General features: G+C 30.1%; 1 protein-coding gene across 1 annotated transcript in view; it reads left to right on the top strand.

Moving 5' to 3' along the window:
- Window positions 1-21,535, top strand: part of LOC142336005 (uncharacterized) — a 105,620-nt gene that overhangs the window by 51,457 nt on the left and 32,628 nt on the right. The window contains exon 6 of the mRNA XM_075384452.1: window positions 11,759-11,785. Coding sequence (XP_075240567.1) covers window positions 11,759-11,785 — 27 coding nt within the window. The remainder of the gene's footprint in view (window positions 1-11,758; window positions 11,786-21,535) is intronic.

Genomic DNA, 21,535 nt, shown 5'->3' with positions numbered 1-21,535 from the left:
AGATTTAAAGAAACTAATGATATTTGATGATGTTAGAGCCAAAGAACCAATTATTAATGAATACTTTTGTAGGGGTAGACATAATAATTGTAATATGATATATCTTAATCAAAACTTGTTTTCTCTTGATAGGCAGAGTGTTAGAGAGAATTGTAATCTATTTATTTTATTTGAACAAAGAGGTAAAGCCCTCATATCTATATATCAAGATTTCTTTAATAATGTGGAACTTAGTTATAATGATTTTGCTAATATATGTAATAAGGTATGGAAGGAGCCTTATAATTACATTGTCATTGATATAACTAAAAATAAAAATATTAATGGTAAACTAAGAATTAATTGGGATCGGAGAATTTTGTAGTTTAGTTTAAGTTTAAGTTTAAGTGTAAGTATAAGTGTAAGTATAAGTCTATGACAAAGTCTAAATCTAAGTCTAAGTCTATAACTAAATTAAACAGACCTTCGGTCTGCTGGCTACACCAGATCAACAAAGTTGCAGACTACGTCAGATGTAAAGTAAAACTTAATACATCACCATTAAATTCTATAGGTCTTCCATGCTCATCTTTAATATGAAACTCTATATATTCTATTCTATCTTTAGTTACATTTTGATACAAGATATTAGTTGGTATAATATTTATCAAGTAACCTGGTGGTTCTGTTAGATTAAAAGTATATAATATGTCTGTATCCTTACCATTATCTTTAACACCAGATATCACATTACAATGAATGTTAATATTACTAAAACCCATAATATCAATAATCTTTTGAGATGTATATTTACCTTGTTTATATACTACTTTTCTAAATCCTAGTAATGAGGCTATTGAGTTCTCTACATCAAAACTAAGTGCTCCTTGTTTGATTTCCATTATACATTTCATTGTGTTCTTATCAGATTCTATTATAACATTACCATCAGTTTCTTCTTTTATTAATTCTGCTATGTCAGATAATTCATATGCACCCGGCGTAATACCTAAAAGACGGGTATTTGACCATGTTTCACCTTGGGTATCATATATGAGTTGATTGTTCATTCTATTCACATTAAAAACTGAGTTATAAACTGATAATCTAATTAAACCTAATTTTGTTTTATTAAGTATAGGTTCACTAAAGTTAAACTTTTCTGTTGGCTTTATCATTCTAAAGTTAAGTGTGTGTTCTTCTTTAGTTTTAGTTAAAGCATCATGTAGCTTTTGTAGTTCCCATAAGATCAACGATGTTGCACCTCCGGTGATTAAGTTATCAGTCATTTTTTATCTAATAAAAATGGATTTTAATTTGGATGCAACTTATGGTTATAATAATGATATACACAAAAGTAAGATTATAAAGTATAAACCAAATAATCTGGCAACAATGAATACAATCAATACTAACATTAATATTATACTCAATAGAGAAGAGAATCATTTAAATATACACGATTCATATCTAGAGATAGAGTTTGTTGTATCAGATGATGCTGGTGGTGTATTTGCTAATAATGCTAATATTAGATTAGTTAATTATGGTATGATGGCACTGTTTAGTTCAGTTAAACTTGAAACTAGTGGTGGTAGGACTATTGAATATATAGATCATTGTCATCCTAATCTATTGATGTATAAGTTATTAACTAGTACTGATGATGAATATGAGAGTGGTTTTGTTAGAAATCAAGGTAATAGAGATAGTCAACTTAAAGGTGATCATGCTGCTGCAGAACGAGGTCATATGTATATGATGATTAAGATGAGTGATCTATTTGGTTTTGTAAATGATTTGGAAAAGATTATATATGGTTTAGGATTTAAACTAATATTAAAAAGAAATAATAATGATAGAGCTCTATATAGAATTAATGCTGGTGCTGATGCAGTAGCTAATGATGGTAATATAGAAATTAGAGATATATCATGGTGTGTGCCTAGTATTGATCCTAGTAATGACAATAGAATTATTGTACAAAAGGGTTTAAATAAAAAGAATAATATAGACTTCAGTTATTATGAGAGAAAAACATTTTATAAGAACGTACCTAATGCTACTAACTTCTTGTTTGATCTAGGTATGGAAAGTGGTATGGAAAGACCACAATATATTATAGTTGGTTTTGAAAATAATAATGTTAATGAACAAACTCATGATGCAAGTACATTTCATGTAATGAATGTTACTGAATGTTATTGTAAGATTGGTAGTGAGTTTTATCCTGAAGATAGAATGAATATTAATTATGGTACCAATAATTATAATGAGGCTTTTAAAGAGATTGTTAGCTTTAATAAAGATTATAATGGGCTACCACATAATATAAAACGGTATATAAATCATAGAACATTCAAAAGTAGTTATAGAATATATGTATTCGATACTAGATATCAAAGTGATCATATAGGTCCACAACCAATACAACTTAATTTTAAATTTAGTGTTGCAGTTGCAGATGTTATATGTCATGCATTAGTATTAACTAGAAAGGTTATTAGTGTTAGTAGTGATGGTAATAAGATGGTTGATTTAATCTCGTAGAGATTAATAGCCGAAGGTTTATTATATCATAATTATACTTATAATTAAATTCATAGATATAATTATAATTAAAGTCATAGTTATAATTTCATACTAGTCTTAACAAAACCTTTAGCATAAATAGTATCTAGTTTCTTTTTATTCTCTAGAGTTAGACCTCTAGCTTCAAGTTTAGTCTTGGGCTTAGGCTTAGTCTTTGCTTTAGGTAATGGCTTAATAACAACAAAAGGATTATACTTTTTAACTTCCATTAATTTTTATGTATAGAAATGAGTCTTTTAAATAAGTTCAAAACCAATTCATATTGTGTTGGTGGTAGACATTATAGCGGTACTAATAATATAAGAGGAGTTATCGGGGAACCCGCTTCACGGATCTCAGCCAAAGGTACTAAGATGTTAATGGGTAATTGTGTTAAGTGTAATAGAAATAAATCAATGACAGTATCTGATGCAACAATAGAAGCTGAGGGGTTGAAAGATTTCTTTAAAAATGTTGGTAGAGCTACAGTTAATTTTGGAAAGAAAGTTGCTAATAATCCAATAAGAGCATTAGAGATTGCAAGTAAAATAGGAACTGCAGCGGCATCTAGAAACCCTAGAGCTGCTTTATCAGCCACACCTGATTTAATTAAATTTGCAACTACTGGTGAAGGTATAAAGGTAGTACAAAAAGGAAGAGGTTTATATTTAGGTACAAAGAAGAGATAATTATTTGATTATGATAATGATTATATTTATGATTATGATTATATTATATTTATGATTATGATTATGATTATGATTATCGGTAAATATTTATACTAATATTATTATTACTAAAAACATTGTTATTACTAAAAACTAATAACTTTAATTTAAAAAAACACTTAATTTATTTTTCTTGTTCTTCTTATAATCCTCATATACCTTGACTAATTCATTATATTCATCATTATCTATTTTATTATCATTCATTGATTTAGTATATAGTTTATTAAATTTATCACTAAACTGTTTAGCTAGAATATACATTTGTGAATACTTTATAATTTTATTTCTTATTTTAGTATTAATTGTTTTTGATAATGAACCACAAACAGTTGCTGTAGCAAAAGCTGTGGGTATAGAATAAGGTAATCCTATACCTGTTAATGCAACTGATGTTGTTGTTGCTGTTGTTGCAATTGATGATAATAGTATTTCTGTTATCTCAGCTACGTTAATATAATTTTTATATCTACTTAACTTCTTATTATAATTATTAGTTTCAGTTTCATAATAATTTCTAATATCTTTTATAATGTTAATATTATTATTAAATTTATTATTGGCTAGGATTTTGTCATTGATGTATTGTTCATTGACAGTTGACAAGTTGGGATATAATAAGTTCTCACTCGGTGCTGTTGGCTGACTCATGGCTTTGCTTATTTTCATTAGTAAAAAAACTTTCTATTTCTTTCGTTATATCTTCTTGTTTAAATCGATAATGCATCTCAAGTCTGTCTTGTTCTTTATTATCAAGTAACTTACTTCGTAAAAGTATAGAAATTATATATTGTACTATAACACCTCTAAGAGATTTATTGTATTCTTTCATTTCCCTTAGACCATTAGTAAACATATCATCTAAATGTATGTTGGTAATATTCTGATTAAACTTATTATTATCAACCTCTTGTTTTAATTGATTATATTTAGAGATAGTATCAGCAGCAACTTTATTACAAAAGTTAACAACATTTGTGACTTCATTTGCTGATTTAATGAATTCTTTAATTAGATTTTCATTAACTTGTGTTTCATTTAATTGTAATGTTTTAGTTGTAACTTTATCAAAATCACCTTTTCTTAGTTCAGTTATGTTTCTACTTAAAATTTCTATTTTATTAGAAGAGGATAATAAGTTATTGTCACAATACTCTTTATTAACCACATCCTTTTCATCTAACGGAGGATGTACATTTGTAATTTTATAGGTATCCTTCATGTCAATATTATCATTATCTTCTAGGAATAACCCACGAGCCTTACTTAGTGTTAGGTTGTGCCAACGGTCAGCGGAGCTGATTGTTGATGTTAATCCGAGAAGTGAGTTCCCTGATTGATTTTTAGCCTGATTGAATCTGTTTCTTGTCATTATTTATATTAAGAAATATCTATATTTAATGATTCTAAAACTTTATTATTAGATTCAAAGTCAAACTCGGATTTTAATAATTCCTGTTCGTAATATTTACCTTCTATTATCTCTCCATTAATATATTCTATTTTATATGTTGGTGGTTGTGTTTTTAGAACTTCATTAACTTTAAACAATTCTCTATTCCAATTAGAAGTGTAACCTTTAGAGAAGATATTGCGTTTATCTGCATTTCTAACATAATCACCAACTTTAAGTTTTGGCTTAATATTCTTAAAATTAAAAGTGTATTTAACCTTATCAGGATTATTAGAAGCATCAACAGGTGTCATTTTAATTGTTGAATGAATGTCATTGTTATATGTTATGACTGCATCATTTAATATATTTACCCAATTACCATCACCATTGATGAACATTGGTTTATTTATTATGTGTAATAATGTTCTATTGAATCTCTCTATAAACACAGCTTTTAAATCACTATAAGTAGAATATAGTTCTATCTGCGAAGCAGTTTCACTGATCCCTGAAGCGGCTTTGCCGGTTCCATGTTCTTTAAGTAAAGATTTAAATGTTTTATTGTAAAACTCACTACCTCTATCTACCCATAACTTTTCTGGTTTTCTACCCTCTCCTAATACTAATTTAAAGCCATTAGTTATAGATAAACCAGATTTATTCTTTAATGGAATAGCCCATGCATATTTTGTGAATATATCTATAACTGTTAATATAAACTTATAATTATTATTGTATTTACTTAAAGATGACTTATCAATTAAATCAGCTGACCATGTTTCATCTTTATATAATGGTATTATTCTTTCTCGTCTAAACTTTGTTATTTGAGGACTGAATACTTCTTTTGCTAGGAGTTGTTGTTGCTTTTCCATTGTTATGAGCGTAGCCAGGTTTACCCTTTATTTACCATAGTTAAAAACAAAATTATCTAGTTGTTCTTGATTAATAATATTCATAGATAATAGTTGCTTAGATATATCTAGCATTTCATCATATAATCCATCATGACCAGCTTTTGTTTCTAGTATTAATAATTCTAATCTTTCTACTAAACCATTTACATGGCAACTTCGTTGATTATTTGGGTCTGTGTTTAATCCCCTGCCAAATATATCATCTCTTACTTCCATTATGCGTTTTATTGTTCTATATCTAGCACTTTTCTTATCCCCTTTTCCTAAATCATATCTAATATCCTTTAAAAACCTTTTAATTTTGTTTTCATCTTCTTCGATATCATCGTTATATGTTACATTTGGGTTAGTAAGAAATTCAATAAATCCTTCTGAGAATTCGTATATATTATCCCTAACTAAAAATGCACCCTGCTCTAGGGTTATATCAACACCATTCATTTTGTATCTTCTAGTAGGTAAATCTACAAGATTTAATTTTAATTGAGGATTAGTTTGAGTACCCATTTTATGAAGATTCTTGGCTATCTTTGTGTCAACAAAAACTGGTGCTATTTCTTGAGTTTCCTCTATGGTCCCCTTTAACGTTTCATTAATCTTAGAAGTGTTTTCACTGATCTGGGAACCAGCTTCCTGGATCCGTGAAGCGGTTTCACCCATCTGGGAAGCGGCTTCTCCTATCTGAAAACCAGCTTGTTCGATCATCTTAGTTTGTTTATCTAACTCTTGATTTTGCCAATCTATGGCTCTTAATGTTTGTTCATTATGAGCTAGCCATGTTTCATTGTTTGCATTTAGTGTTTTAGTTAAAGGATCAAATAACTCTTCTATTTCACCATAATATTCTTGTTGTTTTAATTTATCGTCTAATCTATTTCTTCTGTTTTGTTTTTCTAGATTATTTAATTCTATGAGTGTTTCTAGTTTAGTCATTTTTATAAAAATAATTATCACAATGCATTACATAATCTAATAGCGGCTTCAATAAACTTTCTATCATCATTAATTGTTAATTCTTTAATAAACTTATTATAATTAGTTATAGCTTTACTTCAATCTGGGAACCAGCTACGCTGATATTATATTTCTTTGCATGTTCTAAGAATTTTTCTTTTGTATGATGAAACCTATATCTATGGAGATATATGCATAACCTACAATAGAAATGTTTAAATCTATACTGAGAGATGTGCTTATTTACTTTACACATTCTGCATACTAAATATTGATTAGGATCATTATGATGCTTACTCAAATGATCATGTCTCTCTCTATAAGTTATGATTTCATTACATATATAACATTGGAATGGTTTACTCTGACAATCGTCGCAACACCAACACCATGCCTTATTTTTACATTTATCACATTTGATGCTAATCATTTTTATAGTATTGAAAAGATATATAAATAATATTATTTCAAAATTTGGTATATAAAAATGAATCAACAAGATTATACCGGTTACATTCATTCCACTAGTGAGCAAGTCGAATCTGGAAGTGAGCGAGCTCAATCTCATGGACAAGTCCAATTTGGGGGTGGACAAACTCAATCTCATGGACAAGCTCAATCTCATGGACAAACCCAATCTCATAAGCAAGTCCAATCTAGTGATAGTAGCGCAGTTATCCAAATGTTAAAAAACAAAAACAAACCAAGGGAAGAAATCAAACCTGAAGATAAAGAAGAACAAAGGAGAAAAGCAGAAAAAGATTTAGAAGCAATCAAAAGGTTTAATCAAGTAAATGAAGAATTAAAAAAGCTTCATGATGAACAGGTTGCTAAAACAAAACAAAGGAGTGAGGATATGGAAAATCTGACATGTGAGACTGAGGCTAAATACTTTCCAGATTTAGATCAGTCTAAAGACTTAGATCAATCTAAAGACTTAGATCAATCTAAAGACTTAGATCAATCTAAAGACTCAGATAAAGACTCAGATAAAGACTCAGATAGAGATTCAGATATAGACTCATTTGATGATTTTGTCTATATCCAAAAGCCTAGAACAAATAAGTTTAAATGTGAAGAATGTAATGAAGAGTTAACTCAAAAGAATTATAATAGACACATTCAATCACTTAAACATAAAAAGAATTCACGATTATACAATAGAAATAAAATTATTGAGAGTGCTAATGAGGATGGAATAAAACTTACTAATGAAGATATAGAGCAAAAGATAAATGAACAGTATTCTGAACTAGGGGGAATAAAGTATTGTGATAGTTGTGACATGTATCTAGATAATAATACTGCTTATAATAATCATGTGACAACGTTAAAACATAAGAATAATGTAAGACTAAATGATGGAGAGATAATAAAGAATGGAGATAAGTTTGATTGTATAACATGCAAGACTAGTCTAAGTCAATATAGTGTGGAACAACATTTTAAAACAAAGATGCATCTGAATAATGTTGCGGGAATAACTAAAGATAATGATCTACGAAGTAGCTTTGCTAATAATGATAAAGATAGTTCAGGTTATTGTGATATATGTAATACTAGATATGATAATAAAAATGAACACAATGAATCAGATCATCATAAAGAAAATGTTAAACAGAAAAAGCTTACTGATGGAAAGTGGAGAGAGAAAGTAAATGAATTAGGATTAGATCCTAACATGAAGCATAATCAAATAATAATAACGAGTAGTGATTATGAAGATCCTAAATTCTTGAATATACTAGAGTCATTGCATAATATACATCCATATATTAAGTTTAACACCTTTGATGTAGTTAAGTATACTAAACCTACAGATGATCAAATAGAAGAAAACGAATTCACATTTAGACTAATGACTAGACAATTTAACGGTCCTAATGATTTGGATATGTTGAATAGTGAACTAGAGACTAGAATGCAAGAACAAGAGATGAATCAATCTGGATGGAGTATGCAAAGATTTATCAAAAGAACTATGTATATACACAGGTTTTATCCCACTGGTGGATGTACTACTGAGTTACCATTCACATGTAGATATATACTTAATATAAAGAATACTGATAACAAATGTTTATTATGGTGTTTAATTGCTTATCTACATCCTGCTAAAGACAATCAATATAGAGTTAGTAATTATAATAAACCTGAATATATTAATGAGATAAAATTACCAAATGGGATTACACCTCCATATGATTATTATCACTTAAAGAAAATACAAGAACTAAATAAAGATAAAGTATTATTTAATGTATTCAATCTAAATAAAAATAAAACTATTAATCCTGTATTAATTAATCATAATGATTCTAAAGGATGAAATATATTATATTGGGATAATCATTACTTCCTATGTAAAGATGTATCATTCTTATTAAGAAAATCAACTAAACATAAATGTTATCCATGTCTAAAATGTTGTGTATCATTTAGAACAGAAGATGCATTAAATAAACATTTAGAGAGGTGTAATAATACTGGAAGAAGAACATTCCATAAAGATGAATATCTAAAGTTTGATAAGTTCCATTATAAAAACAGAGTACCATTTGCTATGTATTACGATTTTGAATGTATAATAAAAGATGGGAAACACTTACCTATTGCTTGTGGATTATATTTAAGAAGTGACTATCCTGATATTTTAGAAGATAAGTATGAATGTTATTGTGGAGAAAAAGTAGTTGATTGGTTTGTAGAAAGAGTAGATTATTATAATAAATTATTTAAAGATATATTTAGTATGAATATTCCAATGAAAGAAGATACTATTACTCCGTTATATAGTAGATGTTATTATTGTAATGAGGAAATGGGTGAAGACGTTGTTAGAGATCATGATCATCTAAATGGTAAATTTAGAGGATATGCTCACAATAAATGTAACCTCCAAGCTAAGAATAATTTTGTACCAATGTATGCATTTAATTCTTCTAATTATGATAATCACCTATTTATAACTAAACTAGCAAAGAAGACCAGAGTTAAAGTATTAACTAAAACTGATGAGAATTATATTAGTATTGATATGGGTTATGCTAAAGCATTAGATATGTATAGGTTCTTCCATCCACTTAGCTTAGATGCCATAAGTAAGACATTGAGTAATGAAGAATGTATAACATTAAATAAATGTGGGTTAGAAAGACGTAAAGGTATATTCCCATATGAATGGTTTGATAGTATAGATAAACTACATGAAACAGCACTACCACCTAAAGAAGCATTCTATTCTAAGTTGAAACAATGTGATATTACAGATAAAGAATATAAGCAAGCAATTGATTGTTGGAACGAAACTAAATGTGAGACAATAAAGGATTATATGATGTTATATCTTAAAACAGATGTATTGTTATCAGTTGATGTATTTGAGAAATTTAGAGCTATGTGTTTAGAATTTTATGAAATAGATCCATGTTACACATATTCTACTCCTGGGTTAACCTGGTTGTGTGGATTGAAATATACTATTGTTTGGCTTAAGTATTACAAAGAAAATACAGTTAATATTTATGATACAATACAACACGGCATAAGAGGTGGATTAGCTTCAGTATTAGGTAATTGCCATGTAAAATGTAAAGATAAAGAAATAGATCCTGAGTATACAGGGAAAGAGAATTATTTAAAGTATTTAGACTTCAACTCATTGTATGCCTCTGCTATGGTACAACCGTTACCTACTGGTGAGATCAAAGTATGTGAAGATCTGGCATACACTAAATCTAGCTCTAATACTGGATACATCTATACAATTGATATAAAATATAATGATGAGTTGAAACAGAAAACAAAGAAATATCCATTCTTTCCTGAAAAGACAAAAGCAAACATTGATCAGTTTACAAATTATCAAAATGAAAATAAAAAGAAAGGATATAAACCTAATGAGAAGTTAATGCTCAAGTTAACAGATAAAGAAAACTATGTAATTGATGGAGAGATGTTAGATTGGTATTTAGATCATGGTTTAAGATTAGAAGATATTACAATTAAGCAAAAGTTAGAATATAGTAAGAGTGAATGGTTAAAACCTTATATAGAGTTCAATATTCAGAAAAGAAAAGAAGCTAAAGCTAAAGGTGATAAATTTGGAGATGTATTCTTTAAACTAATGAATAATGCCTTCTATGGAAAAACAATAGAAAATGTATATAATAGACAAGATGTAGAGTTAGTTAATGATGTAGATAGATATGTAAAATTAGTAGAAAATATAAGTTTTAAATATGCTGTAGAGTTTGATGATGATCTAGTAGCTGTACATAAAACAAGGGGTAATGTTAAATTAGATAAGTTTAATTATATTGGATTTGTTATATTAGAAAAAGCTAAACTATTCATGTATAAAGCCATATATGATTACTTTGATAAAGAATTAGATTGTAGTTATCATTACACAGACACTGATAGTATATTTATAAACATTAATGTTCCATTGGATAGTACTATAGAAAAAGAAATGAATAAGATAAAAGGTATATTACATAATAATGAATTAGGTAAGATGAAAGATGAAATACCTAATGATACTATTATGGAAGCTTGTTTCCTTAAAGCTAAAGCATATTGTTACAACACAGTTAAACGGGAAGAAGAGAAAAAATTAAAAGGAATAACTAGGGCTTCTATTAGAAACCAAATTAATTTAGAAGATTATACTAATGCTATATATGAGGGTAAAAGTAAATATGTAACTAATTATACTATTGATAGCAAAAGGCATAATTTAGAAACTATGGAACAGTATAAAATAGCTATAGATCCATTTGATGATAAAGGTATTAAAGATAATAATGGTGTGTTTAGATTCTATGAATGAAATAGATTCTTTAAATGAATTAGGTTATATTAATGAATTAGGTTTTTTTTTATAATATTTAGAGAGAATATATACATATATAAATTTATTTTCTTATTTTTTGTTTTTAGAGTAAAATAGCAAGAGTTTTTAAATTTATGAAAATATTAGTAAAATTAGCTTAATTTTAAGAAATTTAAAAATTAGTAAATTTGAGCATATGCCGCAATGGCTCGATGAGCCGGAGGCCACCATATACACATTACTATTACTTCCACGTTTGTTATTTAAACCCGTTAAGTTTCTGTCAAAATTGCTTGTTTTGGTTTTTTGTAAGCAAAAAGTGATAATCTGCTTTCAATATTACTACTATTGGTTGTTCAATTTTTTTTTGTTTTAGATTGTCTATTACGAGTCATATCATCATGTAAGTACTCTTGATTCTCATTATTCAAAAACTGTAGTCTATGGGGCGTTATTTAAAAACTGCAGTCTGGCGTCTAATTATGCCCATTGTTTACCCAATTTTCTTGCGCGTTCACTGACATAGTTATTCATTTATTTCTTACCTAAAATTTAAATTGTCAACTCCCTAATTCTATGCTGAAAACATTGAAGCCGGTGTAATCGTAATTTTTTTCTGTCAAAAAATCCCGATTTATAATTTAAGGTTCAATGTTTTTCGAGAAGCCGACTTTTGAAAAAGGAGTGCATTTAAAATGAATTAAAGTTATTAATAGCCGCCTGCTTCTTAGCAGGCTATTTTTGCTCTCCTATTTTTACAATGAAAAGAGTTTGAATTGTATTGGGGAGCTGTCTTTTTACGACTCGAAGAGGAGTATTGGCCTTCTTAAGGTTTTTTTAACCGGAAGGACTATTCGTTCAGACGCTGTTTTGACCTAAAAGCGAATGTGAGTAAAATTGCGGTGTGAACTAATTTTTTCTGAGCTATAGAAGTTTTTTTGATCATGCGCAGCGTTTAGTGAATGACTTTTTGACTTTGAAAAGTAGTTTTTGACTGAATGGCACATCAAGATAACCGTTTTAGCCGTTTTTTCGTCTAAGTGGCCCAATTTTTTGAAATTGATACCACAGTTTTTTGCAGAGCCTGAAAATGCGTTTCAAGTTCAGAATTGGCCCATATTTCTTGATTTTTTAGTTAATTTTTGACTTTTTTCTATTAATTTCTTCATTTTTGAATCTCGTATCCGTCTTTTTGTCAAAAGTCAGTTAATATGGCATTTTTCCTTTGATAATTTATACACTCAACGCCTCTTTCTACCTCGATGTAATTTTCTTTTATAAAATTGTACATATGATAATCAGATTTTTAAAGCTTTTTTCCGATTTTTTCAAGTTTTGTTTGTATTTTTGTTGTAATTGCTAGAAATAGTCTTCTTGTGCAACATGAGGGACTTTAATTTTGTTTCAATAAAAATTCAATCATTTTTGCGTTAAGTTTTTGAAAAGCAGTAAAATCTTTTTCATAAATGCAGTCTTTAAAGTTTTTTGACCATTTTTGCCAAATGTTTCAGTGTTTCGTATGTTTGAATTCTGCTTTTTCCTATTTTTGTGTTCTCTTCAGGAGGATAGATCTTTGTATCGGATGAGTAGTTATCTTTTCCATGTCTTAAATGCTGAACAATGAAATTCGTTCGTTCTTGAATTTTTAGTTCGATTTTCAACTTTCAAAAATCAAGAATGTCTTTGTTACGGTGTTCTTACATTTTGCGCATTTTCTTCACGTTCTAGTTAGTCACTCTAGTTTTGTTTTGGTACCTATACTTTTTCGGTATATTGTTTTTTTCAGTTGTTAAAAAATTGAATTTCAGCTTTTTGTTGGATTTTCGCCATTTCTTTGGTTTGAATTGATTTTATTCAACATAAGGCGGTTATGAGAGTTTGATAGCAAGCCTTTTCCGAAATATCTACTTATTGCTTTTTACTGCAACTTTCTTCCGGCCTTGGCATTAATTTAAACGATTTTTGAATTTGAATATTCTGCTGCTTATGTGTTTTCTCTGATCAATTTAATTTTTGAATTAGTATGGAATCATGTTGTCTAGAATTTGTATAACAAGGAAACAGTGTGTGTTGTTTTTGTCTTAACTGCAGTGATTACAAGTGTAGTTATAGTAGTTTTCTGATCTTAAATTTGAGCATTCTTTTTTAAAAATTTTATCTTAGTTTTTAACTTATTGTTACTATCTGCCATTGCTTTCGCGATCTTTTTGAGATTAGATTTTCTGAATTATCTGAGGGCAATTGATAGCCTTGTGAACGTTCTCATCCTATCAGTATTTTGACCATCTTAAATATTTCGGAATTTTTTAACGTTACCAAACGTTTCAGTAATATAAAATTTTGCTGCTCTTTGTTTCTCTTGGTGACAGTGGTTTAAGTTTCATCAATTTTTTAGATCAGACATGGTGAGGCTTCAGCTGAAATTACGGTTTTTCTGAAGTTTTGACGCTTCGAGTTGCTTCCGGAGTTCTTCCGGCTATGTTTTTAAAGATCTGTTTGCACATTTTATGATTTTTTAAGTCAAATTGGAGTAGTGATTTTGGTCATGCTGAAGCAGGAAATGGAGCGAAAAAGCGATTAGTTTTTGCGGCACGAATTTTTTTCACTCTAATTTTAAAGTAGAGTGAGAGAACGGTGTTTGAACAAAAATTTGCTTTCGCTAGTGGTTTTTTGTTCACATGCGGCAATTTTTCTTTAATTTTTACTGTTTTCGATTTTGTGGATTGGATTTTTTTTTCGAACTGGTTTTTTCAAACCATTTATAGTTCATTCTAGGCCTAGTTTTTTGTTTGAACCAAGTTTCCCTTTCTTGCTAGTGGTTTTTTGTTCACATGCGTTATTTTGATTGTTTTTTATTTTTTGATCAGATTTTCTTGGAAATGGTTTTCCCAATTCACTCATAGTCAGTTTTAGGTTTAGTTTTTTAATAGCCGCACAGCGATAGTTGGGGCTATTATTGGCTTTCTCTTGGTTTTTTTTTTATTTCGTCGTCGCGATTTTTGTTAGGACGATATGACGTCACAACCACTTCAAATCTGCTTTTTGTTCTTTCGTTCATTTAATTTCAACTGAATTGCGTGCGTGGCGTCATTTTTCGCTCTTAGTGGAGCGAGTTCTTGTTCATTTACGTGATTAAATTTTTGGTCACGCTTGTTTTACCGCACTCACAAAAATGACTTCCTCACGTTGAAATTGACTTTTATTTACTTTATTTCAAAGAGATCAGGTCAAATGAATGTGTGTCGCTCTAACTGAAGGGTATTAGAGAGCAGCCAATAGATGCAGCAAAAACTTATCCAGACTTTTAATCAAAATTCAACATATCAGCCTTCAATGAAAAGACGAATTTTTTTGGTCTGTCTTTACTGATTTTTTGAGAATGCAGATCTACAAAGCTACTGCGGCTATTTTCTGGCGATCTGCCAGCTATATTTGTTTATTCAAAGAAAATGCTTTGAATTGTACGTCCGGACTTGTCCTGCTACGTCTTTTACTTCGAAAAATTTGTTTAGCTTGGTCAACATTTTGCTTGAAATCTTGTTGACTTCGCTAGACTAGTTTCATTCTTCGCGCAATCTTCTCAAAGTGCTTTGAAAAATCAGTTGCTCGGCAAAGCAATAGAAAATGAACGTAGTTATAAAATAACTAAATAAAAAATTAAGCCCAATAGTTCAGCCCCAAATAATAGAAGGCCAATTATAGTTGACCGCTACTTAAATTGAACCTACAAGGCCCTGCATCATCTCATTAAGGAACAGCAGTATGTCTAACAACAAAATGAAACCAAAATAGTTTGCACATTTAAAAAGTTTTCTTAAATCAATTTGTTTCTTTCCTTTTTTTTCTGTTCTTTCAATCCCAATCAGCATTATGGCAATCAATGGCGACTATTTTTTGGCAATCGCTGGTCCGCTGGTATGTTTTATATGATATACCCACAAAGATTTAAACTTGTCTAATTAGGTTCTTAATTTTTTGTGTGTGCGAATTATTTTTCCCAATGAGTTGGATGAGATGAAATGTATTGACATAAATCTTCAAGTATTTTAAACAAGTGGCTCCCCCATTTTTATCCCCAAAAAACATTAAGCGTTGGCTTGAGAATCGCAAGATGAACATTCTTGGTAAACATGTGAACATTTACGCTTTAATATAGGACAAAATCTTTGTATATGAATCTTGCAATGATTGAAGAATGAAACCCCTTTCTTTAAATGGATACTGTGAACCATATATCGTTTAATGAATACTAAAAGCCGTATATGGTCTTTTGTGGTACAAAAATTATAAAAAAAAATCTTGGTATGACAATAAACATTTATTTGTGGCCTTTATATGGATCACAAGAAAATTATTCAGGCTCGCTGAAAAATATACACTTCATAAATTGATTAAATTTCTCGCAATTAAGCAGTACACTCCTGAGCAGATAGCACAGATAAATAAATCGGTAATGTTAGCACAGATAAACTCTAGCAAATTACCGATTGAAGAGGGCCTCATTCGATAATTTGCTACCGTTTCTGTGTCCACATTGCCGGTTTCTCAAAACAAGAAATACCTCGAAAGTTCTATGCAACAACTGTTTTGAATCAGATAACTGTTCCTACGCACAACCAATTTTTTACTACAAAATTTATACTTGAAATATGTTCAAGAAAATGCTAAGGGACAATTCTGATTTCTATTTACCTAATTTTATTCTGAAAGTTGTTTCTAGAACAACAGAGATCAACCATGTGACCTTCAATGTATGGCTAAGACTCGTGCAAATCATACGTGTCCTCCTACTATGGTTACAAAAAATTCCCTACCAATGTTTTTTTAATTGTGTTTGAAAAGAAAATCTGTAATCGTATCAGAACACATCTGTTTTTTTAATATCCGCACAGCGATAGCTGGGGCTATTATTGGCCTTCTCTTGGTTTTTTTTATTTCGTCGTCGCGATTTTTGTTACAACCACATGACGTCACAACCACTTCAAATCTGCTTTTTGTTCATTCGCTCATGAAATTTCATCTGAAGTGCGTGTGTGACGTCATTTTTTGCTCATAGTGGAGCGAGTTTTTTTTGTTTTCGCCTGATTAAATTTATGGTCACACTTGACTAACCGCACTCTCAAAAATGACTTCCTCACTTTGAAATTGACTTTTATTTACTTTAATTCAAAGAGATAAGGTCAAATGGGTGTGTGTCACTCTAAATGAATGTTATTAGAGTGCCGCTAATAGAGGCAGCAAAAACTTATGCAGATTTTTAATCAAAATATAACATAGCAGCCTTCAATGAAAAGACGAATTTTTTGGTCTGTCTTATTTACTGATTTTTGGAGACTGCAGATCTACGAAGCTATTGCGGCTAATTTCTGGCAATCTACTTGCTATGTTTTTAAAGTATTTTTGTGGTTACTATGAGATAAATCATCTCTTTAGGAGACCTTTAAATTGTATACCAATTAGAATGATTATCAGGAATCACATTATTTCGTATATTTATTGCGATTCTTTTGTCGTTCATTCATGTTGTTAAAACAATTTCCTTTCGCGTTCACTAGAAATAGTTATTAATTTTTAATGCAAAGTTTGGCTAGGCTTTTAGTTTTGGATTCAATAGGTTTTCCGAGAGACTTTAAAAAATGCAGTGCATGTTAATTTAAATCAAAATTATTAATAACCGTCCTTATCTTTGCGGGCTATCATTGCTCTCCTATTTATACAATCCAAAGTATTTGGATTGTATTGATGTGTTTTTTTTTATTTTTTTTTTGAAATTGTACTTGATTTTTGTCAGCGTTATCGCATCAGTGAGACGTAAATTTAGAGCAGTGAATTTAGTCACGCTGAAGGAGTTATGGTGCGAGAAATCATTTTGTCAGTTTTTGAGAGAATTTTTTTCACGTCTGTCAATATGACTCCTGTTTCTTCTGCTTGAGTGCTTTCAATATCATACTTATGTGTTTTAATTGCGCCTATTTGCAGGCATCTAAAACTTTTTATTATTTTAACGAGGTTTGTTTTCATAATATTTTAGTGATTTTGCCCAATTTTAAAAAAATTCTGTTGTCTTTGCACTTAGTACCGTCAATGACTGGTCGGAATGGTTGCTAGTTCATAAAAGAAGCTAATTACTGGTTTGAGTTAATAGATAGCAATTTTCATGACTTTGTCACTTTTTCTCCAAAATTCATTGGGAATTGTTCGGTTTGGCAAATATTTGTTGTATTTTTTGTCTTATCATTTTCTCTCTTTAGGAAAAGTTCTCGTCGATTGCTGCTAGGGTTTGTTTTATCACTTTAATCATTCCTGATGTAACCTTAAGTTTTATATGACTTTGATACTAATTTTTAAGAAATATTAAATTTTTGAGTTTTGCTATTTTCGTTTACTTTTTTGTCTTATCGATTAGTATCATTATTGCCAGGTCTCTTTTATAATGAGAAAATTGATTACTTGAATCCACAGAAATCAGTTTTTGATAATGACCCCTTCTTATCGAAAAATAAGTCGATTTTTAATCTTGATTGTTTTTTGTGGTTGTTGAGGACTTGTTTTTAGCCTCATTAGTATCAAAACTATTAGTTCTTATTTGCCCTCAATTGCAGTGGAATTAATTGCTCCGTCATAAAACAACATTAAAAATTAAGCCCAAGAGTTCAGCCCCAAATAATTAAAGCTCAATTATAGTTGACCCATACTTGTTCCTGCAAATTTTGTTCCTACAAGACCCTGCATCCTCTGATTAAGGAACAGGAATTTGTCTAACGACAAAATGATATCAAAGTAGTTTGCACATTTAAAAAGATTTCTTAAATCAATCAGTTTCTTCCTTTTTCTGTTCTTTCAATCCCTATCAGAGTTATGGCAATCAATGGCGACTATTTTTTGGCAATCCGCGGGTATGTTTTATATGATATGCCCTCAAAGATTTAAACTCGTGTATTTAGGTTAACTTTTTGTGTGTGCTAAATTTTGTTCCCAATGAGTTGGATGAGATGAAATTTATTGACATAAGTCTTCGTGAGCATACAAAGATTATTTAGTTCTTAATATAAGACAAGTCTTTGTATGAATCTTGCAATTATTAAAGCAAAAGCGTAATTTAAATGGATACTGTGAAACATATATCGTTTTATGAACACTAAAAGCCAGATAAGGTATTTGTGTGGTAAAAAGCAATAAAAAAGTCTGTATGACATAAACATTTAGTTGTGGCCTTTATATAGATCGCAAGAAAAATTTTCAGGCTCGCTGAAAAATAGACACTTCATAAGTTGATTAAGTTTGTCGCAATTAAACCGTACACTCCTGAGCAGATAACATTGATGAATAAATCGGTAATGTTAGCACAAGTAAACTCTAGCAAATTACCGATTGAGGAGGGCCTCAGTGGGTAATTTGCTACCGTTTGTGTGTCGACATTACCGATTTCTCAAAACAAGAAATACCTCGAAAGTTCTATGCAACAACTGTTTTGAATTAGATAACTGTTTCTACGCGCATCCAATATTTTACTACAAAATTATTACTAGAAATTTGTTCAAGAAAATGCTGAGGGACCATTCTGATTTCTATTTAACTAATTTTATTCTGAAAGTTGTTTCTATAACAACAGATATCGCCCATGTGACCTTCAATATTTGGCGAAGACTTGTGCAAATCATACGTGTCCTACTATGGTTACAAAATAGTTCCCCGCCGATGTTTTTTTGAATTGTGTTTGAAAAGAAAGTCTGTAACCCTATCAGAGTACATCTGTTTTTTAAATTTTTTTAAATTATTTTTGTACGGTTATAAGTCATCTCTGTAGGAGACCTTTAAATTGTATAACATTATATTGATTGTCAGGAATCATATCCTTTCGTATGCTTATTAAGATTTTATCGTGATCATTGAATTTTTGCGTTCACTGGAAATAGTTAGTTTACTTATTCTTTTTTCAAATTGTCAGCTTTTCAAAGACGCCTTAATTCTATGCTGTAAAAAGTTTAAGCGGGTTTAATCGTCTTTTCTTTCTGTCAAAAATCCGAGTTATCTTGCAAAGTTTGGCTAGGCTCATTATTTTGGTTTCAATGTGTTTTTTGAGAAGACACTAAAAAATGAAACGCATTTTAATTTAATTAAAATTATCAATAGCCGTCCTCATCTTAGCAGGCTATTGCTCTCCTGTTTTTGTAATCCAAAGTATTTGGATTGTATTGATGTGTTGTTTGTATTTTTTGAGATCTTCATGCTTTTTTTTCAGCGTTTTCACGTCAGTGGGAAGTAAATTTAGGGTAGTGATTTTAGTCACGCTGAAGGAATTAGGGTGCGAGAAATCGAATTTTCGATTTTTGAGAGAGAGAATTTTTTCATGTCCGTCATTTCGACTCCTGTTTATTCTATTTTAGTGCTTTTAAAATGCTACATATGTGTTCTAATTGCACCTATTTGCAATTTGTTGAGTTCAGCAATAGGCAGCTAAATTTTTTTTTTGTTCTAACACATTTTTTTCATTAAATATTAGTTATTATTTAACTTTGCCCACCTTTAACAAAAAATTCAGTTGTCTTTGCACATAGTAGCATCTATGACTGGTCTGAATGGTTGCTAATGACACATAAAAGAACCTAATTACTGGTTTGAATTAATAGATGGCAAACTTCATGACTTTGTCACTATTTTTTCTCTTGAAAGTTTTTTGGCAATTGTTCGGTTTTGCGAGTATTTTTTGTCTTTTTTGTCTTATCATTAGCCGTCCTCTTTAGGGAAAGTGCCCATCGATTGTTGCTAGGAATTTTTTTAATGGGTTTAATCTTTGATGATTAATGACTTTGATACTAATTGTTTTCAAGAAATATTACTGGATCTTTGTTCTGCTATTTTTTCGTTTACTTCGTTGTCTTATCGATTAGTAACATTATTGCCAGGTCTCTTCGGTTGCTAAGAAAACTTTAATCAATGCAAATAGTGTTTTCAGATCTTAGCCATTGCTTTTTGGGACTTATACGCTGTTCGTTTTTAAATATTATTAATTAACTTTGAGTTCTGCTAGGACTTTTTGTACTTATTGTCGTCTTATCCCTCAATCTCATCAAAACAGGTCTCATCGGTTGCCAATGAGGATTCAGTTACTCGAATTATTTCTATCAGTGGGTAGCTATTGCGTTCTCGGACTTTTAAACTATCTGCCTTCAAAAAGTGTAGTAAGTTTATTTGCAAAAATTGGTTATATTTTGTTGTTTCATTGATTATCATTGGTGACAGGTTTTCTTGGCATGTTCATAGTAAGACATAACACAATATAGTTGGTTGCTTCCGTCCATTGAAGTCCGTTTTTGATTTTGACCCTGTTTTTCAAAAATTAAAAGTTGATTTTTAATCTTGGTTGTTTTCGTTGTTCTTGAGGACTTGTTTTTAGCCTCAATAGTATCAAAACTAATATTTCTTATTGGCTTTCTAATGCAGTGGAATAAATTGCCAGGTCATAGTTCAATTCATTTATTTGGATTGTATTTCAGCACTTGTCCTGCTATGTCTTTTACTTGAATTAAAATTTGTTTCGCTTCATCTTAGTTAACAGCTTGTTCTTCATTTTGCGTGAAATCTTTTTGACTTTTCTAGGTCAGTTTCATTCTTCGCTCATTTTGCTCAAAGTGGTTTTAAACAACAGTTGCTCAGCAAAGCAATCCAAATTGAACGGAGTCATAAAAACCAGATCATAAATAGAAACGTTATAAACCCATAAAGCCCAATTTTAGATTCGCTCTACTAGATGCCTTTTGTTCAGAATATCACCACTTATGGGTTCTCGGCCTGGAACTATCTTCAACGAATTTTTTAATTTGTGGAATTTTTCTTCATTGGCAAAATTTTGAAATTTGAAGTAGCCAATTAAAAGCCCCCAAGGACGCGACTGAAATTTACAGGTTGTTCTGGTTTACATTGTCAGTTAACGCTTTGAATGATCTTGATACGACCATCCATACAATCTAGAATGTGTTTTCAACAATGTTTGTGCTCTGCCTGGCAGTAAATTTCACTCAACTTTTATGTACTCTTTACGTAGCTCCTTCTGCTGTGGATTGGTGATATATTTAAAACTTTAACCCGATTAGATCTCAATAGCTTTCATCTGAATTTGTTCTAGTAGACGGCTATATTGAGGCAACAAAGT

The sequence above is a fragment of the Convolutriloba macropyga genome, chromosome 3, assembly GCF_964194025.1.
Source record: "Convolutriloba macropyga chromosome 3, txConMacr16.3, whole genome shotgun sequence".
NCBI classification, from domain to species: domain Eukaryota; kingdom Metazoa; phylum Xenacoelomorpha; order Acoela; family Convolutidae; genus Convolutriloba; species Convolutriloba macropyga.
Note: the sequence above shows the minus strand (reverse complement) of the source record. Positions and strands in the feature narration are given on the sequence as shown.